Genomic DNA, 24,706 nt, shown 5'->3' with positions numbered 1-24,706 from the left:
TTTTCATCCTCCTAGTATCCCGGCTCACTTCAATATCGATTCATCTATTGAGTCCCTCCAAGAATTTGACTCTATTACCTTAGTTGGGATGAATACCAAGCTCAGGTCATGGCTCACCCGTGGCAGAGCCTCGAAGCAGTTGGACAAGATCAGTCCTTAAAGGAGTTCTGGAACACTACTTACCGTGTAAGTATTAATGCTGTGTTCTGTGAATTGTTTATGGTCCGTTATAGGTTGACTGATGGATGACTTGTGAGATGTCATAATTTCCAATTCAAAGGACAATGAAGAACTTGAAACTCCAACCCTATACTCAACCTCAGAATAGAATGAACCCTACCATCTACCTTCTCTACCACCTACCATAACCCCGACTTTTACCTGAACCCTACCTGGAACCATACTTACCGTCTGGAGATCGATGGAACACAAATCCCTAAATCCCTTGAAGCTTCGGGGCAGTGACGCGTTGCTCCTAATTTTCTCCTTCATCTATTTACGGCTCCATCCAAGCTTCCATGCTTATCCAACTGCTTTGCTATCACCAATTGCGCTGTTCTTGAACTACGCGTATATCCATGATATAATATCAGGATACCGAACAATCAAGTTCTCCATCATGCCTCGTGGCCGGCCACGTCTTTACCCGTCAGAAAGGGCGCGATAGGATGCGCGCAATGCCCGTCACCGCGAGCGGCGTCGGCTTCAGAAAGCGGTAAACGGAGAAAGAGAATATGATTTTGGAAGATGCGGATGTGCTCCCATACCATGCAGCCGATACTAGTTCCGTGGTTCAGGAACGATCCATGGAGGATGAAGGTGAAGGTATGGGATGAACCATCAACCCAATCGACAACGCCAAAGTCATTACTAATCAGCATGTGATATTCTCCCCTCGCAAAGCAGATGGTCTTAGTCTCTACAACAAGTCAGCAGGTTCGCTCGAATTGGTACCAGAAATTGATTTTAGAGCCCCCAGTAGCGTCCGAAATGCCCATTGTTGTACGTCTCACACTCGGGAACGATGAACACCAGCTCAACCAGTTCCTCAGGCCGTAGGACAGCTGTGCTCGACGGCGAGCATGGCAGCGAACCTGGCTCAATGCCAGGTTCTCGTCAGAAAAGCCGTAGCAGCAGGTGCAAAGGTAGGGATCTTTTTGCATGGATTCTCGTTCTGATACTAAAGCTCTTTCTGCAGGCCCTGTTTCTACCGGAAGCCTCCGACTACATCGCATCATCCGCTGCTGAAACAGTGTCACTTGTCCGCTCTGTACAGGACAGTGAGTTTGTTCGGGGCCTCCAGGATGAAGCGCGGCGAGCAAGCTTGCCAATCAATGTCGGTATCCATGAGCCCGCCCAAGGGGGACAGAAAGTAAAGAATACTTCTATATGGATCGACGAAAAAGGAAACATCACACATCGGTATCAGAAGATTCATCTTTTCGATGTTGACATCAAGAATGGCCCGATCTTGAAAGAAAGCGAGTACGTTCTAGAACGAATTTTGGAACGGCCAGCTCTCGGGTGCTCACAATGGCTAGGAGCGTGGAAAGAGGATCTTTGATCCTCCCTCCGTTCGACACGGCCGTCGGCCGCGTCGGATTAGCAGTGTGCTTTGATGTGGGTTTCATTATGTATTTCGTGTCTCCAGACAGATGACTGATCAAAAGAAAACAGCTCCGCTTTCCGGAAATCAGCCTGGCGCTCAGGCGCCAAAACGCCCAGATCATCACCTTCCCATCCGCCTTCACCGTCCCAACAGGGACTGCACATTGGGAAACCCTGTTACGGGCACGAGCCATCGAAACTCAATCCTACGTGATTGCAGCTGCCCAGGTCGGGCCCCACAGCCCGAAACGAATCAGCTACGGCCACTCGATGATCGTTGACCCCTGGGGAACAGTCGCCGTGAAGTTGGGAGGTGAATATAAGGAGCCTGAGATCGCAACGGCTTTGATTGATCTTTCCCTCGTGGATAAAATTCGAAGGGAGATGCCGTTACTGCGGCGGACTGATGTCTATCCGGAAGTATAGACACAAAGGAACAGTGTGGGAGAGGCGTCTTGCGTTTCCAGAGGTCCCATAGTGTACATCTCGTGTAAATAGCGCATCAACATACATTAGCAATCCGAGGACAATTAAAATTCCGATCCTCTTTGAGCTGGCAACCGCCACAATCAAACCAGACGAACCAGTCGATTCACTCTAGGAAAAAGAAAAGGAAAAATAGTAAGGCATGCAAGTTTTGACATGAACGAGGCACAGGTTTTTCTGCGTGACAGCGCCAACTCAAATCAAACTCACCCGCCCCTAACCTCTATGTACAACACAGCAGTAAAAGGAAGGAACCATGGCTGGGGGAAAGGTGAACGTCAATGATTTCGACTTCCGACAGTACAGTTTACTGCTTCGAAGCCTTTTCGGGGTCCTCCAGGATACCTTCCGCCTCGAGTCGCCGACGAGCTTCTTCCAAGGCCCAAGTTTGTATCCTATAAACCATCAGCAAATTCCCATGGCTATCCTCGAAAGGGGCGCCATGTCTCCCGGACAAAACGGCCGAATGACATGTCTGTGAAGGCAAAATGCTTACGATGTATCAGGCTTGAACACATATGCAATGCCCGTGGCGATTAAGCTGCCAATGAAGCCAAAGTAGAAAATGTTCTCCCAGCCCTCCTTCTCGTACTTCTGGCCCGGCTTCACACCGAAGAGGTACCCGGTAGGGGGGTCGTAGTGGTTGCCATGGTCGGCGGCACGTTGGCTAGTCCGTGTCGAGAAGGCGCGGAGGCTCTGTGGTCCACGGAGAAGACACCGAGCGCGCAGGGCGAGGGAAGTCGGTCGAGCCGGCATCTTTGGAGGGACAGAGGGTTCGTGATCGGAGTAGTGCGGAGCACAACGCGAGCGATGTGAGTCGGTAACGAGACCGGTCCGATATGATGAGGATTGCCCTCCGCTGTCAAGAGGGGAGACACGAGATCGGATTGATTGACCTGCCGGTCCGTGTCACTGGTTGTTGGACCCTTCCGTAAAGGACTTGGAGATGTTGACTGGTTGAATGAGGTTGACCACCCTCGGAGACGGGCCCAGATGATAGACTTGCAGATCTCGGCACAGCCAATTTGGGTTTAGCGCGAGAATGTTAATGCCTGAAAATTCGGGACGCAAATGGCGTGTTTTGCTATGTCTGCCTCAGGCATCGAGACAACCTCAATTAACGCGGCAGACGCGTCTTTTGTTTTGTTCCCCATACATCTGCATCGCTCCATGAAAGACAAGAACTTGGCCATGACGACGATTTAGGAGCAAGTCAAGCAGGTGAATTCGTCGTTTCATCTCCCTTAATGTCGGTACTGACTAGGTAGACTCTATGTACAGCGCATCGCTGCTTCCACATCGATCATGGCCACCAACTACAATGCATGCATCTCGTCCAGCTCGCGAAACAAATTGAACAGGTTTCGATATGTCCAGCCAGTTGAAGAAGAGGAAACAAAGAAAACATCACAATCGAAGTTGTCATCCGAACCGCTAGCCAATGCTGACCAAGAGAATCAAGACAACCTCGATCAGAACGTGAATGCAGAGTCTCCGGATCCGCCTCCTGAGGCACAGCCTTCAACCCAGTCTAAAGAGTCGAGGTCGACCAAAGAATGTCCCAAGACGCCCGCAAACCGAATTCCCTTGGCGGATCTAATCAGTAACACCGAGGACGCGTTCCGACTTGCCCCGGGAAAAGACCAGACTCCGGATGAATATGTAACTTGGCAACATGCACCGCAAAGTTCCGGCCCCAGTAATGCAAGCCCTTCAGCCAGAGGGAAGAAGCGTCGCCGCGAGGGATCATCGCCCAGCGGTTCCCCCCGCAAGAATAAAGCAAGGAAGGCAGTGGAGCCGTTCGACATGAAGACCATCAAGTCATTGCTAGAGACTCCGCAAAACGACGTGGCGACGGAACTATGGAACAGCTATGTTGGAAGATATAAGGGAGAAGACGGCACGGTCGAGTTGGCCCCAAAGTTCGTCAACCTCTCTTCGTCACCCCACACTCCGGTATCCGATGTCCCAAGTAAGGACTCATCGGGGCTCAGAAGAGCCCGTAGCTGCACTGTCGATTGGCCATCGACAGCGTCAAAGCGAAAAAAGGCCGAAATGTACAAAGATGGCCGGGCTGCGCGGGAGCTTTTCACGCGTTCGAAGAGCAGCGTTCTTGACTCCGGCCGCTCATCATCGAAGCTAAATTCTCTCTTAGAGAGAATCCAAGGGAGTTTAGTCAGGTCGAAGGCTAAGGCAGAGCCGCCATCTTCACCCCCAATTGGTGACAGCGCTGCAGAGCCCCGTGAGGCAACAGCAGCTGGAAATCAAGCATCACCGATTAGGAAAGGGGACGACCCGGATGCTCCCGAGGACAATGAGAACGCACTCAAGCCCGCCAAGTCCCCTGGATCATCGTCTGAATTTGAAGGGGATGAGTTCGATGACGACCTGCTAGCTCTCGTCGACGCGTCGGAAACACCTCAGGCGAGACAAGAGTCCGCCAAAGCCTTACCAAAAGTCCCTTCTAGCAGCGGAACTGATTCCGATCCGCCACAATCACCAAGTCCCGCCGAACAGCGCAAATCATCTATTCCTGTCATAAACAACGACGATGACGATGATGAGTTTGACGATGGTTATGATTTCCCGGAGGAACTCCTAGCGCAATGTGATCAGCAACAACAGCCGGCGAGGCAAGACAGTACCGAGGCAGCTGTTGGAGAAACGCGCAGACCACAAAGAGAGGAACAAACTACGTCTGGAAATCAAGACCAAGGGGCACAGACCAGCCGCGACGCTCAGTGCGCCGGGGATGTGTCAAGTGATGAGTTCGAAGGAGATGACATTGACATTGATGCCATAGAGGAGGCTATGAACCTTTCGGATGCGGGCCGCCAGAAGCAAGTTGGTTAACCCTTAGCAATAAGTTCATGATGTTCTCATATATTAGATACTTACGAATGCCACGATCTAGAAACCTAAGGCGCAGCAAGCCATAAAGCGCTACCTAATAACCCAAATCGCGGAAAGTACCTATGTCTCTCCCCGTGGGTTTACCCAACCTGAGAAGGTCAGTTTTGGGAAGAGTCTCGCCCCAAGCCCTTCATTGACGATGAATCTAGGTGCTTTCCGTCGAGGAGGAGAGAACAGGACAGAAAAAGGCCATTATCCTCCGCGACTCATGGTACGAATCACCATGCACTAAACACTCCTACGTCCATTTGATCGGCGATTTCGACGCCCGGGGACAGTGTATCGTGAACGACACCCAAAACATGATTATATTGCACCCTGACCACCTCATTTCCGCCACCGTTGTCGCGGATTCGACTAGCTGCCAGCGCCGCGCCGTCCTCCAGGACCGCATCAAGGCCACAAGCGACATCAGCAGGCCGCAGGTGTTTGGGCATATTCTGCATGAGGTCTTTCAGGAGTGCCTGAAGGCAAATCGATGGGAATTTCAGTGGATCCGGCCAATGGTCGAGGAAACACTGGTCCGATACGTGGAGAGCCTTTACGCGATTCATGTGACGTTGTCAGAGGCCACAGACTATGTCATGAGCAAGATTCCTGAGCTAAAGGCGTGGGCGGAGGTGTTCCTGCGAGCAAAACCGACAGTGAGAATTCCTTTTGGTGGCCTTCGTTTGCGAAAGATTGTTTGCTGACTGAAAACAGGCTGAATCGGTCGTCGAGGATCGTCGTGGAACAATGGCGTCTCTGAGCATCAACAAGCTTCTCGAAGTTGAGGAGCACGTCTGGTCGCCAATGTACGGGCTGAAAGGGAATGTGGACGCCACGGTCCAGGTTGTCTACGACGATGGACGGGATCACAAGACCCTAACCATCCCTCTAGAGATGAAAACTGGAAGAAAGGATACTAGTTTCAGTCATCGGGCGCAGACAGCATTGTACACTTTGCTCCTTTCCGATCGTTATGGTATGTTCTCTCAGGCTGGATTAGTGGAAAACTGTGTCTGCTGACCCTTTTGCTATAGATATCGACGTCACGTTCGGCCTCCTCTACTATCTCGAGATGCAAAAGATGTTCAAAGTCAACAACGTCCGCAATGAGATTATCCACATGATCCAGGAGCGCAACCGGCTAGCCTGCTTCGTACGGGAAAAGACGGCACTTCCTCCCATGGTCAAACGGCCCCCTCTATGCCAGCAATGCTACTCAAAAACGGCATGCTTTATATACCATAAGCTTCTGGACGACGGAGATGGAGAGTCCAGCGGAATGGGTGACAAGTTCAACGAAATAGTCGGACATCTCGACTCTCGACACCGCGACTTCTTCCGAAAATGGGACGATCTCCTGACCAAGGAGGAGAGAGCGATGATGAAATTCCGGCGGGAGCTGTGGACGATGCTCAGCGAAGAGCGGGAAGCTCTGGGGCGGTGCTTCAGCAAAGTCATTATCGAGCCGGGCTCGGCTTACGAGGACAAGAACCAGACAAAGATCAACCGATACCGGTATACCTTTATCAAGCAAAAGGCTCCAGCGGACTTTTCGTTTACAGACTCGCAAATCACAACCGGCGAGCCAATCGTGATATCCGACGAGAAGGGTCACTTTGCCCTGGCGAATGGCTATGTTACGAACGTCAGCCGTAACCGGATCACTGTGGCGGTCGATCGGCGCTTGGACAATTCTCGGGTGCCATGTGCTGGATTTGATCCCGAGCGGAATCAGGCGTTCAAAGGAATCATAGAACTTTGCGAGGACGGCCCGCGGAACACCCTCGCTGAGGATGAAGCCAACCACGAGCCGACATTATATCGTCTTGACAAGGACGAGTTCAGCAATGGAATGGCCACCGTACGCAACAACCTGATCTGCATGATGGAGAAGAATCTCTTCCAGGCTGCGCAGCTGCGAAAGCTCATCATTGAGAACCAGGCGCCAACTTTCCTGCGTACGCCCAACTTGGACTCAATTCCAGCGGATTGTCAGTCCGAACTGAACGTCGACCAGAGGCGCGCCGTTAAAAAGGTCCTGAGTGCGAAAGACTACGCCCTAGTTCTGGGCATGCCGGGGACAGGCAAAACAACAACTATCGCCCACATCATCCGCACGCTGGTGTCGCGCGGCAAAAGCGTGCTACTGGCATCCTACACGCATACCGCGGTCGACAACATCCTGCTCAAGATCCGCGACGACAACATGCGGATCTTGCGCATCGGCGCGACGGCAAAGGTTCATCCGGAAGTGCAGCAGTTCGCAGACCTGGCGGCCGTGCCGAAGAAGTCGATTGAGGAGCTCAAAGAGTCATACGAGCAGTCATGTGTGGTCGCGACCACGTGTCTCGGCGTGAACCACCCCATTTTCAACGAACGTATCTTTGACTACTGCATCGTGGACGAGGCGTCGCAGATTACTCTGCCGGTGTGCCTGGGGCCGATCCGTATGGCACGGACATTCATCCTCGTCGGCGACCACTACCAGCTGCCGCCGTTGGTCCAGGATAAGGAGGCACAGGAAGGGGGGCTCGACGTCAGCCTTTTCAAACTGCTGTCCGACGCTCAGCCGTCGTCGGTAGTCAACCTGGAGCACCAGTACCGCATGTGCGAGGATCTGATGCTCCTCTCTAACAAGCTGATCTACTCGGGACGGTTGAAATGTGGAACGCCAGAAGTCGCGTCGCGGTCATTGCACTTGCCCGACCTAAACGGCGGCTTACAGCGGCACCACGTCACATCTCTAACGGAACTGTCGTCCTCACAAGGCGCAATGTGTCTCGGCCCGGGCCACGGACGATGCTGGCTGCGCGACCTCCTCGACCCGGCAACCAAAACCCGACTCGTCAACACCGACCCGCTTGGTGACGCCGCGCGCGAGGAGGCAAGCGGCTCGCGGATCATCAACGACGCCGAAGCAACAATCTGCGCGCAGCTGGTTGAGGCGCTGATCTCCTCGGGGGTTCCCGTGCAGGAGATCGGGGTCATCACCTTCTACCGCAGCCAACTGTCCGTTCTCCGCCAGCGCCTCCGCCGATACACGCCGGAGCTCGAGATGCACACGACAGACAAGTTCCAAGGGCGTGACAAGGAGGTGGTTATCCTGAGTTGCATGCGCAGCAACGCCGATAAGCAGGTTGGCGAGTTACTCCGTGACTGGCGCCGGATTAACGTCGCTTTCACCCGTGCGCGCACTAAGCTGCTCGTCGTGGGCAGTAAAGCTACCCTAAAGGGCGGCAATGAGCTTCTGGCGCAATATGTTCGGCTGATGGATGACCGTGCGTGGGTGTATGATTTGCCCAAGAATGCGTTGGCGGATCACGTCTTTTCGGATCTCGGTGATACGCTCCATTCTTCGTCAAAGGTTTCAAGCTCGACGGGCACGGCTGCATCGCCGGGAAGGAAGAATACCTGGGCTAAGCTAAAGGAAGAGAGCTTCAGCTCCAGCCCGATCGCCGCGAAGAAATCGAAGATGAGGAGTCCCGAAAAAAGAGGCGCTATTGGTCTGTCTAGGGAAAGGGTGTTGAAGAAACGGCCTGTGTTGCAAGACTTGGTTAATGAGTTTATTGGATGAATTGTGGGCCTGTACTGATTCTTCTGCGATTCTGGGTAACTGGCTTCAGTGGAGTTTGGATTTATGGATATGGGTGGTTCTCTTCAGGGTTGCTATCAGTTGGGCGATGAAGTTGGTATTAAAGTCGCTGCTTGGTACAGGATAATAGAGGCACTGTGATATAAGCATGCATTCCGTAAAAACAGGATGATTTCCAAAAGAACATGACAAGAGTAGAGACCGTCTATCCCTCTCAGTACAGGCAGTATCTGCAAACATCCTGAACCGAACTCCAATAAACAACCAAGATTCAGATGCATCAAAATCATCGCTCTCGTTTCGTCGTAATCATAATGTCATGAGCCTCAGTTCGAGATCTGCTCCGCAGTTCGCTTCCCACCGGTATTACCAGAACCGTCGGCCGCGGCGCCGCTGCTCGCCCTCGCCGCCTCAATTTTCTCCTTGGGCGCGTTGAGGTAGATCTTCCGACCGTTGATGATCTCGTGTCGCCCGTGGTTGTTTGGGTTGGGGACAAAGTTCTTGGGCATCGACAGCGGGTCCTCGCAGAATGTTAATTCCTGGCCTGTGTTTTGAGGCTTGTTGATAGGAGCAGCCGGCATGTGAGCTGGCGGAGGGAAAAGTGATGGTTGTTCCGGAGGAAGACCCGGCATTAGAGCTGCTGTTGAGTGTGCTGTTGTCCCTATGATGGGAGGGACGACTGGAGGCGCGACCGGGGGAGCGAAAATGGGCGCAAAGCTAAAGTCCATTGCTGGAGGAGCGTAAAGGAAAGCATCCGGCAGTTGAATCGGGACGGATGGCGCTGGAAAGCTTGTTTCCGGGATTAGGGGATCGCCAGACATAGGCGCGACCGAGTTCCTGAGAGGGTCGGAAAAGTCACCAGGTATGGCTGGCAGTGCTATCATGTCCAAATCTGGGGGGTGCCACATCTCCCCAGGGATGGCCGTGCCGATAGTGGTAGCTGGAGGCTCGCAGCTGTTCGTCTTGCGGCGCTTTGGATTAGGCCCTGCAAGGTATCAGCTGTATTCGAAGGTCCGTGATGATATATTCAATGACTAACCGATAGAGTAAGAAGGTGTGCACTCTAGGGAAGGATTGATGGTGGGCTCCTGTTGTAGAAGCAGCGACTCGGGAGGAGCTTCCAAGACAAGTTCGGAGGGATCGACAGTTCCCGGTATCTCGGGCTGCTCAGCCTGGGAGAATATCGAGGTATTCGGGCTTGTAGTGAGAGTGTCGTCGGGAAATAAATCTCGAAGTGACTCGAGTATTTCGTCCAAGAAGAGCTGGGACTCTTGGTCCGCCCTGGGGAAGAACTCGACGCTGTCCATCTGCATGGGTTCCGCGACAGTGACCGAGCGAGGGTCGGATGAGAAACGAGTGGAATGATAAGAAAAACGAACGTAGAAAAGGAGACAGAACGCTGGGCGCTGCCCAGGATCAAATCTTGATAATATAGTATGGGTATGATGATGGAGATGTAGATGTTGGGGTCTAGAACGAAGAGGACTTCATCGGCGGGAGAGAAGAAGGAGGAATTTATGCCTCAGAAAAGGAATACATGACGTAGACAGGACCAGAGATCTCTATGAGATTAACCACTGGAAGATTATTGTGATACAACAGCTCCAATATACTCCCAACAGATATAATCGCGTACATCCGTGGTTCGATGGACGCCATCTGAACTAGAGGTTGGCGGCGAATTCCCGCGGGGAACGCATAAAACGGTATAGCCATCCTTATTTTCGACGGCATCGCGCTTGAACGCGGTACAAGTCAACGCGAACCAGACCGCAGGGCGAAGGTCACGAGACGCTCGATCCAGTCTTTGAGCAGATGTCAGCATGCCAGAACCTTGGACGATGAGAAACAACACCTACAGAAGCTGTAGCAGAAGATGCGTGATCCACGGCGATGGGATCATCCCATGCCATTTGACACTCACCAGCCTCGATGACGTGGGCTGGGAATTGTCAAGCTGCGGGACTTCGTATCGACTGAGGTACGGATCGATGCCGTCACCGACCCTTACTCGGGGGGACCCCAGGGACACCAGGCCCATCCATTCCGCAAGTTCATCGCAGTAGTCCCGAATCTCGGCCTCGGAGGGCAAGACCGTGATGTCCACGACCGACAGCGGCGGGACAACTGTAGGAGGATGGGCGACAGAATTCGGGACACAATCGACCAGCTGGGGCGCGTGTGGAGCGAGTGTCTTCCTGACTGTGAACTGTGAGCAGGCGAGACCCTACAATGTTGGTAATACTGCGAGCTCTACCTTGGTCGAGAGTGGCGGGGTCCGACGCTGGATCACAGACCAGCCAAGAGACTGGATTATTGAGGACATTCTTGAAGGCCCAGACTATTCGCTCAAAGCCCTTCTTGCCATGCAGCATCGAGGGCAACCGTAAGTTGAGCTCGACCACTGAGGAAAGGTTAACAAGCATCCATGGATAATGGTCGCGCGCACAGACCGAAGCGTTCTTTTGCATGTTTTCTGCCGCCGCTGCGAATTGGTTTACCCTGCAGTCCTGAGCGCTCGTAGGGTTCCTTGCCTAGTTCTAACCGGAGGATGCCTGTCCATATTGGGAAAGAAGTCAGCAACACCTGCCCGATCTCATATTCTGCTCGATTTTCTCCTGTCTGCTTTCCTTTGTATTCAATTCCATGATACGCATGGATATTTTGACGAAAGGGAGGAAAAAATTGACAGAAGTCCTACCATTATGGAGAGAAAACACATTGTCCACGCCCGGACGCCCCTCGGACAACATCAGCAGATTGCCTGCACCGTTAGCAGCTCAACAGATATCGCGATCGGACAGTAAACACACCCGCTTTAATGAACGTATTAAAGAAATCATTCTCTAACAAAGCCGACAGGGGCAATATAGCTCTAATATATTGCAATTGGCGCAGTCTGGTCTGCACCGATTCCCATGCTGCAGCAAACTCTTGTGGAAAAATCAGTTCAACCTGCGCAGAAGTCAGCTCCAGCTCTATCAAGAACAAATAAATCGAATAAGACGCACCGTGTGAATAAATGGATGATGGGCGATTGTTGAGAACGGCGTTTTTTTTGACGGCGGCTGCTTCGGATCAATGTACACGGGCAGCTGGCCGAGAGTCGTGTAGCATTTTTCATAGCGCGACGCCTCGTTGGAAAAGTCCAGCATGGTGACGGGATCAATGCAGCGGGTCGATCAATGATCTGAGATTACATTCTGCCCGCGTGTGGGGTCATTCATATGCCTAAGGCATGCCAAATCCTGCTGCTGAGGGAGAAAAAATCCGTTCGACTAGGGCGTCGTTGAGATAAGCTCAACACAAGCTCAGGTGGAGAACAAGATCCGAGCCGCTAGCAGATCCAACCCTTGCTTGATGAAGTGATAATCCGGTGATCATGAGATGTCACAGTGACATGTGGGGATCAAGACTACTCTGGCTTCTCGGAGCGTTCACAGCTGAGTAGAATCGTGCTCTCCGGGATGCCCGTCGACCTGATCCAACAGGTCATCTATCACATCCATCCCGGACCATTTTTGCTGTGGCAGTCGTCAGATTATAGCCACGGTTGTTATGGCATTACCAACATGGAAATAATTATATGGACGCTATGGTTGCATCTCAGAAACCGACTCAGTGACGAGTAGCAAACGTGATAGATCAGAGCCATCACAAGTTTCCCAACCCAAGAGACTGATGAAATCCGCCATCATTGAATGCCCTAGAATCAAAGCACCAGAGGTATGTACTACACCCTGACTCGTATCTTCTTAAATCCGTGCCCTATATGAAACCCCAAACTCCACCCATGTCTAGATTTTTATGAATGGAAAACCTGGAACATTCATAAGAAACATTACAATCCTCCACCCGCTGCGCCGACAATCTTCAATCCCCCAGGATTCCCAGGCCCTTCCGCCGTTGTCGAATACGCCAGCCAATATCTCGTCGGATGCCATGCAACGGCCGGCACACCGCTAGATCCTGTCTGCACGGTATGGACCGTGTCGCCTGTCTCGGCGTGGTAGATCTCCAGGCCCGATCCCGACGTACCGGGCTCGTCGCAAGCGCCGCACAGAAACCGCCCGTCGAAGCTCCAGCTTACCCCTCGCACGGCGCCGCCATTCTCGCTCGACATGGTGCGGCGGCACACCCAGTCCGTTGTGTCCCAAAGCGATATCAGCGCGTCGCTACCACCAACTGCCAGATAGCGGCCGGTAGGGGCCAGGGCAAGCGAAAGGCAGGAGGAACTGTGAGCATTGAGTATGTGGCGCGTTTTGAACGACGGGTAGGAAAGGATTTTGACGGTTCCTTCGCCAGTTGTTACAAAAAGGTCGAGTTCGTAGTCTGACGATGAAGAGTCTGCGGTCGACGAAGGGGGAACGTAGTGCGAGAATGTTGTTGCGTTGGTTTGGACTGGTTGCGGATGCCCTGGCAGAACCGTGTACGTCGATGATGGGTTTGTTTCCCCGTTCGTCGTGGGGTTTGACGGGCTCTCGACGGAGATTGGGACCAGCGTATCATCCTAGCCTATCCGTTAGTCCTCCACCCAATCCTTTTTTTACTCAACGGACGACAAGGAGAAACCACCTTTCGCCCAACAAGCAATACCCTCCCATCTGCCGACCAGGCCAACGTAAACGCCTCCCCACCAACATCAAGCCGACTCACGCATGTCTTGGACCGTACGTCCCAGAACCGAACCGTACCATCTGCCGCACAGCTCGCCAGCTCCGCATCCCGCACCGGGTTGAACACGACCTGCTCAATGCCCGCGCTATGGCCTCGCAACTCCGTCGAGTACCGTGCGTGCGCGCGCTCAGGGTTCCAGATCCGGATCGTACGGTCGGCGGCGCCAGTGGCGATGAGTTGGCCTGTGGGGTTCCATGCTAGAGTGCGGATTCTAAATTTTTCACAACTAAAATCAGCCTGGATTCTTTAGAAGAAATTGTATGTATGTAATTGTTACGAACGTGTGCGATCCTGGACCCCTCGCCGCGGGATCAAGGTAACTTTGTGTCCGTAGTAGGCCAAAGACGTAGCCAAATCGATCTTTATGGATAAACCGTCTTTGATTTTGGGCCGAGGACGAGGAGGAGGAAGCCATTTTCTCCTTAACTGTGTACGTGTGTCGGAGGCAGCGTTAAGCTTCCTTCTCGTCTGTTTGGTTTCTCGTCAGGTCCCGTCCGAAGTCCACCGTACTCGTAAGCAAAGTTAGTAACGCGCGCTGGAATCCCAGTTCAAAAAGCTCAGCCGAGAGTTGGCCCCTCGAGCTTTGCGCGTAAATTTTCCGTCAAAGACGGCGAACAAAGACAATGGCTCGGCACGATTCAATTCTTTGACAGCAATGCCCAGCTTGTAATCTAGCTCCTCTCCAAGATCCGCGCGATGATGGGCGGAGCGGAACGCGGGATTTCTGCCTGAGGCATAAACTCCGCTAAGCTTCTCCCTTTTCCAGTTGACCTCTGTGGTTTTGGGTGAGCAGAGTCGTAAATAGTCGGCATTATAACTTGTCCAATGCAGATTACTTCTAGAAGCGAAGATTGATGTATTATTAGTCTGCACATCACGATGGGAGAGTCGTTTAACTAAACCAAAAATACGTCCTGCCCATTCCTGAACGCCGTAATAGCACCACCCAAAGGCCGTTCCTGCGTCAAACCCCCAAAAGTCAAAACAATCCTTCAAACCTCAGTAATATACAGGAATTATATACTCCAGTTGCTCCACATCATTTCTCCAGGCAGTTGCTCAAAGGGTCTGCTGCCGTCCACGTTAATATTCGAGTCTCCGGCCTGCGTCGCATCTTGTGCAGGAGGCGCAATAAACTGCCAAGTTCCACCTATTGAGTACGAGGTCTCCAAGCCAATCATCGCGTCTGTCGGAAGGTCGATCGTCGGGTCGATCTGCCCGTATGATCCGTCCAGGCCAAACCCGCTGGGAGAGGCGGAAAAGCCAAGGTGCGTGTCTGCACGGCTGCTTCTAGGGCCGCCGCCACCGCTGCCTTGCGTTGGCTGGGTATTGGAAAAGGAATTATCACTGGCAGGTGTCAGTGCAGTGTTTGTCGACGAGTTAAGCGTCCGCGGCGATCCGCTGCTCGATTGGTCGGCGCTCAATGACAAGTCTACCGAAGGAAAAGGTACCAATGGTTCGTTCAAATCTGTTTGAGGAGACGTATTTTCCATAGACCCGCCAAAACCAGGCGGGAAACATCCAGAAGTGGCCTGCTGTTGTTGCTGTTGAGGGACTCTTGTCCGAGTTGGCAGAGATCCAACGGCTTGCGAGCTGGCTGGCGTGCCCTGAGAGTAAGTTGTGCTCGTACTGACGCCACCGGTATTCATTCCAAAGTTGTCACCTCGGCAATCAGCTCGACCTGCCGTGGTCTGACCTGGTACGGAGCGGTACTCCTTTCGAAGTGGGATGGGGGTCTTTTCCGGCTACAAAAGTAAGCATCAGATATGCACGTGAAACGGGGTGTCGGGAGGATGACTTACATCGCTGGGACCTTCTCGGCAGACATTCGTAATGCCAAGATCCCTGCCCGCGAGATCAACATCCAATTGCATCAAAAACGACTCCGTCAGCGTGCTGAAGGACTTGAGCGCATTCAGTGCGCTTAGGAGAAACTGAAGCGTCGTTTTAACCGTGTAATCGCTTGGCCGAGACTTCAGATACTTGATGCACACTCGAGCCGCCACATAGAGACAAAAGGCAGTGAAGGGGTTCAACTGCACATTTTCTCAGTCATTAATAAAGCAACGTGTTACTGGGTCCCACAAAAACACTTACCGTGATAAACTCCGTGAAGCTAACCATCTTCATCATCTTGGCCACTTGGTCAGCCGCGACAATGCACCTTCGTTTGCTCTCTGCAGCGATGCTATCGCGGAGGCGATGTTTCTCAGCCATAGACATGGCCGCCTGGTGCAGGCAGATCGTCGTCGTATGAAGGCCCATATTGCTGAAAATGACGTTGGGGTCTCGAACCGCCTGAGGCAGCCGTAGATTCGCCGGTAATGACGCCAATAGTCTTGTAATCAAATCGTCAAGATCTCGGTGTCGTTTCCAAAACTCCCCGTTGAAATCGTCCGGATTGTCGTGCGGGCTCGGCCGGTAGAGGTGGTGAAGATAGCGTCCAAACAAAAACGCCATCACCGCAGTGGCTGCAAACGGCGACAACCCAGCGATATTGCCTGACAGAGCCTCCTCCACTGAAACCGTCTGTTCTTCGGTTCCATTCAGAAAAGCTTGTTCACTGGCAGGTAGCTTCGTCATAATCTGATAGTATTGTAACAGGCAGTTAGTTGGACCACTTGAGAACAAAAGCTAGGTGGGGGCAGCATACATCTCGTTCGTCGAATGACATCGGCCACCCAGTGCCCATGCTCGCGTAGCGGTCGATGCAAAACGCAGTCCAAAATGTCCGTCTCCTCTCCTCACTGTCGACCCAATCGGAAGGCGGAGGAATACACTCTTTCACGGAAACACCGCTGCCGTCCACGCGATTCATATTCATCATTGTCGTCAGTCTTGCTGCTCGGCCCACGCTGAGCCACGCTCGCGGGAAGAGCAGTGACTTGAATTCAAAGACAGCGAGGAGAAGCCAGGTCTGGCAGTGAGCAACCGTCACCATAGCCACGCCATGACTACTCATCTCATCCTTTTCGATGTATTTGCGGGCGCGTTCATAGAATATATCCTTCATGAACGAGTACTTGGGGGTCACGTCTGCAGCCAAACACCACATGGCATATCGTAGGCACACCGGCGGCCGCATCTTAGGGGGCAGTTCCATGGCAAGGTTAAACCGTGAGCGGTGGATCATTGGCATGGAATGATGGGTAGTTTTGAAGTAGATGTCGGTCCTGATGCTATTAGTTACTTAATCCTACAAGGTTGACGTTGTGAGTAGAACGTACAGCTCATCGATCACTTCTTTCTTCGGTAGCGGCTCGTCCAATCCAAGGCCGATGACCTCCCAGGACATGTCGCCGTCGAACCCCGAGTCGCCAAATGCCGATCTCGGCTCCGTCGTTTGCGACGGGCCACCTTGTCTCGGAACATTATCAACACTCGGGAACGAAGAAGCACCAGGAACCGTGGCAAACGGGTTGGTCGGTGCCGATGCACTGGACGTGCTCTGCTCCTGCGACGCCAACGGATTGGCCTCACTGTTCCAGTTCGCCTCGGATTCCTGATTTCTGAGCAGCGTTTCGACTTGGGCTGGTCACAGGTGGTGATGGTCAACAACTACTCCACGATCCGCTCCCACGGTTCCAATACTGCGGGGCGTACCTAGTCGTGCCTCTAGCTGCTTAACATAACCCCGTTTCGGGCCGCTTTTCTTGCGGACCTCGTCATAGGCACATGCATGTCCCAAGCGGGCGCATGTGCCGCAGCTTGGCCTCTTCCCATCGCACCGCAACTTTCGCTTGCGACAGACAACACACGCGATGCGCTTCGGTCGGGGCACCGGGTTTCCATCTTGCTGGGCATTTGGTGAATCGTTCTGCGTCTGCGAAGCATTTCCCGGCGATTGCTGCTGGGGTCGGTCCGGGGCATGGCCGGGATCCGGGGCGGACATACTATCGGCTTTTGGGGGGGTTCCCGTTTAACTAAGTGGGCAGCGGGGATGGAACTGTTTGCTCCTGATCTGCGGCTCTCGACCGCAGTGATCCTCGGCAGAACCACACAATGACAGCGATACGCATTCAGCAAGGAGCGATCGATAAATCACCGCGGCGTGGGGGGAAGCGGTTTAAACTTCTGGAAACTGGCTCAAATTGGCTCTAGGTATGTAATCAGGTCGTTGCCTTAGACTTTAGGCTTCCTTATTTTGCCGTTTTCCCTTTTCGGAGCCGCGTTCGGTGCCAGCTGCCTCTGACAAATAGGAGCCACGAAGGCCTTGAACTCCCAATGCAACTTTGGCGCCAGCAGGGTTTACCGTCGTAATAGGATTGAAAGAGGCGAGATCCAATTGCTGTGTGCCTTGTGTTCGATCCGACGTCACTTTTGGGCGATTCGCTAGCTGAACCCACATTCAGCGCTGGTTATGGAAGAGTATTTGACTACTTTCATGACAATATCATTGGGCAGTCTGACTGGGGAGCCAGAGAGACGTGCGCGAGTGGACAGTAGCAGGCTGTAGTCGTGGCAAAAAGATTGCTGCGAAACATCCAGCAAAACCCTACGAAGACATCGTTCAAAGAAGAATTTCCCATCTATACTGACACATGGACGTGAAATACAAGCCAGCAATCGTATTGTACAGGGAACAAGAATACCCGCCCATCAGTTGTACCCTCTGCGCCGCTTGCCTTGATTCCGTGGACGAGGAACAACAACAGCCTTGTTGATCTTCCATCTGGGACGAGTCTTGTAGCCAGACTTGGCCTGCCGGGGGCGTCAGCAATAACATCGTAGAAACGTCGGCGTAAGATTGATACATACCGGAATACCCCATGGACTCTTGGGATGAACGTTTCCCTTGGACTTGCCACGGCCACCGCCATGAGGATGGTCCTTCGCGTTCATGGCCACACCACGGACCGTCGGGCGAATGCCCAGCCACCGAGCGCGACCGGCTTTGCCGAGCTGTGCATACTGATGGTTGGGATTGCTGGCAATCCCAATCGTCGCGCAGCAGTCTTTGTGAATCAATCGCACTTCACCACTCTGGAGCCGAATCGTCACATGATCAGCAAGACGCTGCATTCTCTGCCGTTCCCGAAGCGAAAGAGGCTTTTCCTCCTCAGCTCCCTCCGTGGGCGGGCCTTCTAACGCTTGCTTGTGCTCCTCATTCCTCTGCTGGTCGGTGCCCTTGGCGATGACCGTGGCAAAGGTTCCAGCGCTGCGGCAGAGCACGCCGCCTTGCCCCGGCCGCAGACCGACATTGAAGATCATAGTGCCCACAGGAATCATGTGCAGTGGCAGGCAATTCCCTCGCCACGCTGTTCGTGCGGCAAGAACCCCTGGGTCGATGGTCCCGCCCATGCTCTTCAGCAGGTCATCCGGAATACCCGACATGTAACTTTGAACTATGTCTCCGGCTCTCAGCCCGTCGGCCGCGAGAATGTAGCTCAATTGCTTGGTTTCCATATTCCGAATGAGGGCAATGTGCGCGGTACGATTAGGATCGTGCTCGATGCGCTCCACAATGTGAGGACCCGGAGCGCGTCTGGCAAAGTCGACGATTCGAATGCGCCGTTTATGACCACCACCACGGTGCCGAACAGTCACCCGACCGGTGTTGTTTCGGCCACCCTTTCCATGGCCCTTTTTGGGGAACGTCAACTTGTAGACCGGTCGGCCTTTCCATAGGTGGTCATTAATCGGTCGCCGCAAATGTCGAACACCGGGTGTTCGCGGCTTATATTTTCGGACCACGGCGCCAATGTCGCTCTCAGTCGGTGGTGGTGCGAATGCGACAGTAGGTTCGGCAGCTGCGGGCTTTTCCACATCGCTGGCAGCCGTGGCATAGGAACGCACAGCTGCCGACGGAATGCCGCGAAACGGCAGCCGCAATGCGTTCAGCAACGAACGGGGCTGCAACATGGCTGGCAACCGTCGGGCTGCAGCCGAAAAGCCGTCGTTGGCGCAGCGGACTCCAGGACTCAAGAAGCAACCGAATCGAAACCGAGCTGGCCCGTGAAGTCAACGGCGTTTTCCAATCGCAAGTGGCCGTCAATGAGGCCGCTGACCGTAGCTCGTCGACTAACCCATCTCTCCGACGGACAAAACTAGATGCGAAAACTGCAAGTGGCTGGCGTATCACGTGATTACTTGCACCGCCACAGATGAGGAGATGACTAAGATGAGACGACTGTTTCAGTGTGGCTGACCGGACAACGAAATTGAAGCGCAGTGATTGGCCCGCTAAGTCGCGTCGTTGCCCGGCAACGCTCTGTTTATGGGCTCCACACGCGCGCTCCTCGCGCTTGCACACCCCGATCCGGTCTGGAATACGCGTACAAAAAGCTCCCTCGCTTGCGGCTACCACAGGTTTTTTCCTCTCTTCGCACCCTCAGTGCGGTAGCATATCCTTCCGTGCAGAGTCTATTGAGTTTTCAATTCTCAATTTATCGACAGTGCCGGCCTCCTTGCTGCAAAAAGAGCTTCATCGCGTCCGGTTATCCTGGTTTTCATCTAGAGTCAACTGGTGGGGCGCCAGAGTAGTTGTGGCCTGAGGCATCTCCCACTCTGGCAAAACATCACCGACTACGACCTCACCCTTCAATTTTCATCTCGCTTGTACCCATTTCACCCTGACACCCCGTCAGCTCCGCGTCCTTTGTACATCCTCACAGCATCTCCTACGTTTTTATTCTCAACGTCACCACTACTATCTACCTCTCTCGGCTTTGCCGAGCACGACGCGCCTGGGGCCATCGCCGGTCGTGTTACGCACAAATCGTGTTCTCGCGTTACCGCGATCCGATCCATCCACCAACCTCACATTTCTATGATTTGACCATCAATCGCGTGCAGATAGTGCCTATCTCCGCAATTGTGGCCCGTGTATACTGTTTTTTCCGCGTGGTATGTCTATATTCCTGGAATTCCACGTATCATCACGTCCAGCCACACGACTGACTGGAATGCAGGACAGGTCTCAGACAGCCACCATAGCTGACTGAACGCTCTTCCAACATCCCTTTCTGATCCACTGTGTGTGCTCTTCTGGGCTGTACTTGCTTCATCTAAGAGCACATTATCATGCCTCCTGTAAGTCATGCTGTTCCAGAATCCGTGTCATTTGTATCCATACGGACCTGTCGGTGTTGCCCTTTCTCAAGATCCCTGCTGACAGTCACAAGACACGTAGCCTCCGTCCACGGACGGTTAATAATGAAAATGATGAAAACGTGCCAATTGCACGTGCAACGCGAGCAAAGACTGCCGCGCTCTCCTCGACAGAAGACACTGCTGCTGCAGTAAAGAAACCCCTACAGAGCAAGAGAGCCACCACTACAACGACGACTGCCGCTCAAAGGAGACGGCCTGCTCTAGGTGATGTCAGCAATGTCACCAAAGCTGAGCCGGCGGAAACCAAAGATACCAAGAAGACGACGACAAAAGCTAGCCTCTCTTCGAGGACCACTGCTCATGCGGGCGGTGTTCAGAAGCTGACCCGCGGCAATTCTTCGCGTGCAGCGCTCGGTGTCAAGGACACCAATGCAAAGCGATCGACGGCAGCCGAACCCAAGCGCCCTGGCAGTGGCTCTGGTGTCGGCGGAAGCGCAGTGAAGCGTTCGTCCAGCCAAAAAGCCTCCGTCAAGGAAGAAGAAGCTTCACAGGCAGAGCCACCCCGCAAGAAGCTTGACATCGAGAAGAAGCCTACCTTGGAAGCAGAGCCGGCACAGCCTCGGCGGGAAGCCGAGCCTCAGCCCCAACCCCATGATCCGCTCGACAAAGACACCGAGGATCTCGGTGATCCGCTGACGGCTGCGGAGTATGTCGTCGAGATCTTTGACTACCTCCGCTCGCTGGAGGCCGAGACTATGCCGAACCCGGACTACATGGAGCACCAGCCGGAGCTGGAGTGGCGGATGCGCGGGATCCTGGTGGACTGGCTCATCGAGGTCCACACGCGCTTCCGTTTGCTTCCCGAGACTCTGTTTCTTGCTGTCAACCTGATCGACCGCTTTCTGTCCACTGAGGTTGTCGCTGTCAACCGGCTACAGCTGGTGGGTGTGACGGCCATGTTCATTGCTTCCAAGTATGAAGAGGTTCTCTCGCCGCATGTTGTCAACTTCAGCAACGTTTCCGACGGGACCTTCTCCGAGAGGGAGATTCTTGAGGCCGAACGGCACGTCCTGGCTGCCCTCGAATACAACCTGAGCTACCCGAACCCGATGAACTTCTTGCGGCGAATCTCAAAAGCAGACAACTTCGACATTGCGACCCGGACTTTGGGCAAGTACCTGATTGAGATCAGTCTGGTCGATCACCGGTTCATGCCCTACTACCCTAGCCTGGTGGCCGCTGCAGCCATGTATCTCGCTCGCCTGATTCTTCACCGCGGCCCTTGGGTGAGTTTCATCCTTGTACACTCCCTGAGGTACAGAGAGCTAACATAGAAACAGGATGAGCTCCTGACACGCTATGCTGGGTACACGGAAGAGGAAATCCTCCCCGTTGTTCGGTTGATGATTGACTATCTTCGCCGGCCCATTGTTCACGAGGCCATCTTCAAGAAGTACGCCAGCAAAAAGTTCCTCAAGGGTGAGTTGCAACAGATTATTGTCTTCGAGACCATAGCTAAACCTCTCCAGCTTCGATCATCACCAGGCAATGGGCCAGGAAGTATGCCCCCGTGTACCTTGATGGCTACGAGCCTCCTCAGTAAGGTACAAGCAACGTTTCTGTAACATCCTCAAGTCAGGATGTTGCTGATGGTCCCTACACAGGGACGTGATACGAGACGGAATTAATGGGTTTTTCATGTTTGGGCGTTTCTCGTTACATGCGGGTGTCGGTGAATGGGACTGGTGCATGTTATGACGGGTATTCTTTGTTCGGGTTTATCGTTCTCGAGTTGAGATACATGCGGTCGGTGTTCGTCTTTCTCCTTTCATAAGGTGTACTTGTCCATCGAATGCCGGTGGTTCCGTTCTTGATCATCGACTTTTCAGGTTCGGTTGGGATGGCAGGATAATACGGGGGAATTCGCATGATTTTCGTGGTTCCCACCAGGGGCCATATTCGGATTGATGGCGACGATGCAGGGTTCCCGCGCCACCGTGCGTACCCTTGCTGTTTGTGTATTTCACCGGGTTCGGAGTTGCGGCGTTTGGGTTGTTTGCTTGTATATAGCGTTCTACTCTGAGTTTAATTGGCAGGATTATCGTCGTTCGATTTTCGAATTCGACTCCCTAACTTTGTTCTGCCTAAACATCCATGGAGGTGTGAGAGAATCTTTCGTATATATAATGAGGTACATTCGTTTGATTCATCAAATTCTTTTCAGTTGATCTAGGTCACATCTGCACGGAGTCATCAAAGACTATACTTTTTGTTGATCTATAAGAGGGAGTAGCTTGGGTTGGTTTAGCAATCGTCATTCGGCTCATCATCCCTTGTCCATCGTCGCCGGCGACGGCGTTTGAGAAAACTTCCGTCATTCAAAGCCCGGCAGAGGGAGCCCCTCCTTGATAACGATATTTGGGTTCCGTCTCTTAGATGGGAGGCACCCAGACGATAAAGACGGAGGAAGGGGGAGAATTCCACACCTAGTGTAGAACCTACAGGACGTAGGTAGCGGAGCTAAATATAAGCCTGTTACTGTTTATTTTGTATCATGGCGTTCCTCTTTGTCATCTGTGACTTTCATAGACGCCATGTCGGATGTGGGCGGTTCCGGGGTGGTGGTGGTGGTGGCTTCGGTTTGTGAAGATGATGATGTATTATTTCGGGGTTGGTTACCATGCCTAGATTCTCTCGGTGCGAAGTACTGATTTCAGACGTTAGTAATCTTTATCAGCTGCCACGTAGGTAAGAACGACGGCACCTTTCGCCGAAATTCATTCAGATCGTCCGCTGTAACGCCTCCCTCGCTGTCCTCTCTGCGTGGCACCTTGCTATCGGCGGAGATCTCTCCTTTTCGCAGTTTGCGGTAGGTCAGGAGACGGCGAGACCCTGGAACAAACGGGTCAGAAGATTTCCAGATAATAAAAGTATTGGGGAAACATACAGTTCCCGAATTGCTGCACGCTCACGGCCATAATCTCCATCGAGGGATGTGTCGGGATCATCAACTCGACGTCTTGGTCATTGGCAGTCGGCATCCACATGCACAGTCGTCCGTTTTCTACCAACGTCCGGGAGGCGAACTCAAGGATGTCGTTCAGGATGGCCATGAAACCATATGGCCGTTTGGGAGCGACGTACCCGGGTAGACTGCATGGCCTTAGCGATGTTTGTAGACAAGTCTGTGAGAGGGCTCCTACCGATACGCTGGCACTCCATCAATGTAGATCGGCACCTTGGGCTTATCATCCCGAGATCCCAGCACCTTCAACCCCTCGCGGATACCGTAGGGAGGATCGCACAAGATGGCATCAAGAAACGGCTCCTCGCGGATCGGCGTATTGGTTAGGTCCGCCGTGAAAGCATCTACGTAGCGCGACGTTGTGCCGTACTGCACAAAGTTGGTGTAGATTCCCAGCTGCTTGGTACGGTCATGGTTCCTGCCACGGAAACTCCGGCCATCGATGTCGGAACCCATGGTCATCGCTCCGAAATGCGCCGCCGCGACGAGAAAGCTCCCCGTCCCAACAAAGGGGTCATAGACAAGTTTCCCGGGTCCCACCAACCCCATGTTTGCCGTCACCAGGGCCAGCTCGGCATCCATCGACGTCGTGGAAATGTACCGCCGCTTCTTCAAATCGTACCGGTCGATCAAATTGCGGCTGCTCGACGTCAACCAGCGCCCAAAGTAGATAGTCTTGATTGCCTCGCGGCCCCGCGGCGGTAGCCGGTACTGCTCGCGGTCGACCTCCTCACAGTCCCACTCATGTTCCTCGAGCACGCCGAACAGTTCATCGTAGCCTGTCATGCGGATCGGCCCGCGGAAATCCAGGTATTCGAATGACTGAATGATGTCCACCTTTTCCTCCCGACTACGCTTGTAGGCAAAGGTGCTCACATCGAACCGAAACGACACATCGCGGAACTCGCTCCATCGGTGCTGCGTGCGCCGGCGCACGTCGGCATGGAGCTCCTCGTACGACGAGCCCTGGCCCCAGAGCTCGTAGAGGTCCTGCGCGAGAACGCTGCGTGACACTACCGCGCGTGCAGCGTCATTGTCTGGGAACCGGACAACGCAGAAAGGTGACTTTTTGTAGAGAACATGGTGGTTAGCCAAGCAGTGATAGCAGGGGACATATTGTTTCTTTACCCCTCATTTCAATTGAAACTTACATAGTCATCGTAGAAGACAAACTCGATATCCACTCCATAGAATGTCGCCAGGGCCTCAATTTCTGGCCGTCGAAATGTCACGTGTTGCTGCGCGAAACGGATCACGTACTCCATGGGTATTTCATTGGACTTTGAGAGTGGTAGAATCTACTTTGCGAGTTGCTGAGGGCGTCGAGGTGGTCGCGATAAAAAAAAAAAGTTCGGCGGGTCTCT

General features: G+C 53.2%; 12 protein-coding genes across 12 annotated transcripts; 4 read left to right on the top strand and 8 right to left on the bottom strand.

Moving 5' to 3' along the window:
* Nucleotides 1-906: 906 nt before the first annotated feature.
* Nucleotides 907-2,034, top strand: VTN49DRAFT_7475 (uncharacterized protein; the record flags this gene model as incomplete). Its single annotated transcript, XM_069415748.1, has 5 exons — nt 907-1,002; nt 1,053-1,145; nt 1,199-1,485; nt 1,542-1,620; nt 1,678-2,034. 5 exons carry the CDS (start codon nt 907-909, stop codon nt 2,032-2,034), a joined length of 912 nt encoding a protein of 303 aa, XP_069271836.1.
* Nucleotides 2,035-2,401: 367 nt separating this feature from the next.
* Nucleotides 2,402-3,287, bottom strand: VTN49DRAFT_7474 (uncharacterized protein; the record flags this gene model as incomplete). Its single annotated transcript, XM_069415747.1, has 3 exons — nt 2,402-2,489; nt 2,591-2,990; nt 3,251-3,287. The coding sequence occupies 3 exons, from the start codon at nt 3,285-3,287 to the stop codon at nt 2,402-2,404; spliced, it is 525 nt and encodes a 174-aa protein (XP_069271835.1).
* A 112-nt stretch (nt 3,288-3,399) lies between these two features.
* Nucleotides 3,400-8,569, top strand: VTN49DRAFT_7473 (uncharacterized protein; the record flags this gene model as incomplete). The annotated part of the gene is made up of 5 exons (XM_069415746.1): nt 3,400-4,938; nt 5,009-5,104; nt 5,157-5,651; nt 5,710-5,971; nt 6,030-8,569. 5 exons carry the CDS (start codon nt 3,400-3,402, stop codon nt 8,567-8,569), a joined length of 4,932 nt encoding a protein of 1,643 aa, XP_069271834.1.
* Nucleotides 8,570-8,913: 344 nt separating this feature from the next.
* VTN49DRAFT_7472 (uncharacterized protein) lies at nt 8,914-9,894 on the bottom strand (the record flags this gene model as incomplete). Its single annotated transcript, XM_069415745.1, has 2 exons — nt 8,914-9,572; nt 9,627-9,894. The coding sequence occupies 2 exons, from the start codon at nt 9,892-9,894 to the stop codon at nt 8,914-8,916; spliced, it is 927 nt and encodes a 308-aa protein (XP_069271833.1).
* A 278-nt stretch (nt 9,895-10,172) lies between these two features.
* On the bottom strand, nt 10,173-11,742 carry VTN49DRAFT_7471 (uncharacterized protein; the record flags this gene model as incomplete). Its single annotated transcript, XM_069415744.1, has 7 exons — nt 10,173-10,392; nt 10,447-10,789; nt 10,845-10,991; nt 11,041-11,142; nt 11,289-11,351; nt 11,401-11,542; nt 11,599-11,742. 7 exons carry the CDS (start codon nt 11,740-11,742, stop codon nt 10,173-10,175), a joined length of 1,161 nt encoding a protein of 386 aa, XP_069271832.1.
* A 686-nt stretch (nt 11,743-12,428) lies between these two features.
* On the bottom strand, nt 12,429-13,679 carry VTN49DRAFT_7470 (uncharacterized protein; the record flags this gene model as incomplete). Its single annotated transcript, XM_069415743.1, has 3 exons — nt 12,429-13,097; nt 13,163-13,475; nt 13,546-13,679. The coding sequence occupies 3 exons, from the start codon at nt 13,677-13,679 to the stop codon at nt 12,429-12,431; spliced, it is 1,116 nt and encodes a 371-aa protein (XP_069271831.1).
* A 601-nt stretch (nt 13,680-14,280) lies between these two features.
* On the bottom strand, nt 14,281-17,156 carry VTN49DRAFT_7469 (uncharacterized protein; the record flags this gene model as incomplete). Its single annotated transcript, XM_069415741.1, has 6 exons — nt 14,281-15,009; nt 15,067-15,300; nt 15,362-15,850; nt 15,918-16,437; nt 16,492-16,795; nt 16,868-17,156. The coding sequence occupies 6 exons, from the start codon at nt 17,154-17,156 to the stop codon at nt 14,281-14,283; spliced, it is 2,565 nt and encodes an 854-aa protein (XP_069271830.1).
* Nucleotides 17,157-17,863: 707 nt separating this feature from the next.
* VTN49DRAFT_7468 (mitochondrial 54S ribosomal protein uL2m) lies at nt 17,864-19,126 on the bottom strand (the record flags this gene model as incomplete). Its single annotated transcript, XM_069415740.1, has 2 exons — nt 17,864-17,965; nt 18,023-19,126. 2 exons carry the CDS (start codon nt 19,124-19,126, stop codon nt 17,864-17,866), a joined length of 1,206 nt encoding a protein of 401 aa, XP_069271829.1.
* A 355-nt stretch (nt 19,127-19,481) lies between these two features.
* VTN49DRAFT_7467 (uncharacterized protein) lies at nt 19,482-20,208 on the top strand (the record flags this gene model as incomplete). Its single annotated transcript, XM_069415739.1, has 3 exons — nt 19,482-19,573; nt 19,852-20,110; nt 20,176-20,208. The coding sequence occupies 3 exons, from the start codon at nt 19,482-19,484 to the stop codon at nt 20,206-20,208; spliced, it is 384 nt and encodes a 127-aa protein (XP_069271828.1).
* Nucleotides 20,209-20,287: 79 nt separating this feature from the next.
* Nucleotides 20,288-21,920, top strand: VTN49DRAFT_7466 (uncharacterized protein; the record flags this gene model as incomplete). The annotated part of the gene is made up of 4 exons (XM_069415738.1): nt 20,288-20,296; nt 20,389-21,603; nt 21,658-21,796; nt 21,847-21,920. 4 exons carry the CDS (start codon nt 20,288-20,290, stop codon nt 21,918-21,920), a joined length of 1,437 nt encoding a protein of 478 aa, XP_069271827.1.
* Nucleotides 21,921-22,069: 149 nt separating this feature from the next.
* VTN49DRAFT_7465 (uncharacterized protein) lies at nt 22,070-22,469 on the bottom strand (the record flags this gene model as incomplete). Its single annotated transcript, XM_069415737.1, has 2 exons — nt 22,070-22,396; nt 22,452-22,469. 2 exons carry the CDS (start codon nt 22,467-22,469, stop codon nt 22,070-22,072), a joined length of 345 nt encoding a protein of 114 aa, XP_069271826.1.
* A 390-nt stretch (nt 22,470-22,859) lies between these two features.
* On the bottom strand, nt 22,860-24,607 carry VTN49DRAFT_7464 (uncharacterized protein; the record flags this gene model as incomplete). Its single annotated transcript, XM_069415736.1, has 5 exons — nt 22,860-23,024; nt 23,082-23,209; nt 23,265-23,470; nt 23,521-24,407; nt 24,494-24,607. 5 exons carry the CDS (start codon nt 24,605-24,607, stop codon nt 22,860-22,862), a joined length of 1,500 nt encoding a protein of 499 aa, XP_069271825.1.
* Between the last annotated feature and the right edge of the window lie 99 nt (nt 24,608-24,706).

The sequence above is a fragment of the Thermomyces lanuginosus genome (assembly GCF_041956635.1).
Source record: "Thermomyces lanuginosus strain ATCC 200065 unplaced genomic scaffold VTN49scaffold_7, whole genome shotgun sequence".
In the NCBI taxonomy this organism is placed as follows: domain Eukaryota; kingdom Fungi; phylum Ascomycota; class Eurotiomycetes; order Eurotiales; family Trichocomaceae; genus Thermomyces; species Thermomyces lanuginosus.
This window is presented reverse-complemented; position numbering and strand designations above follow the sequence as displayed.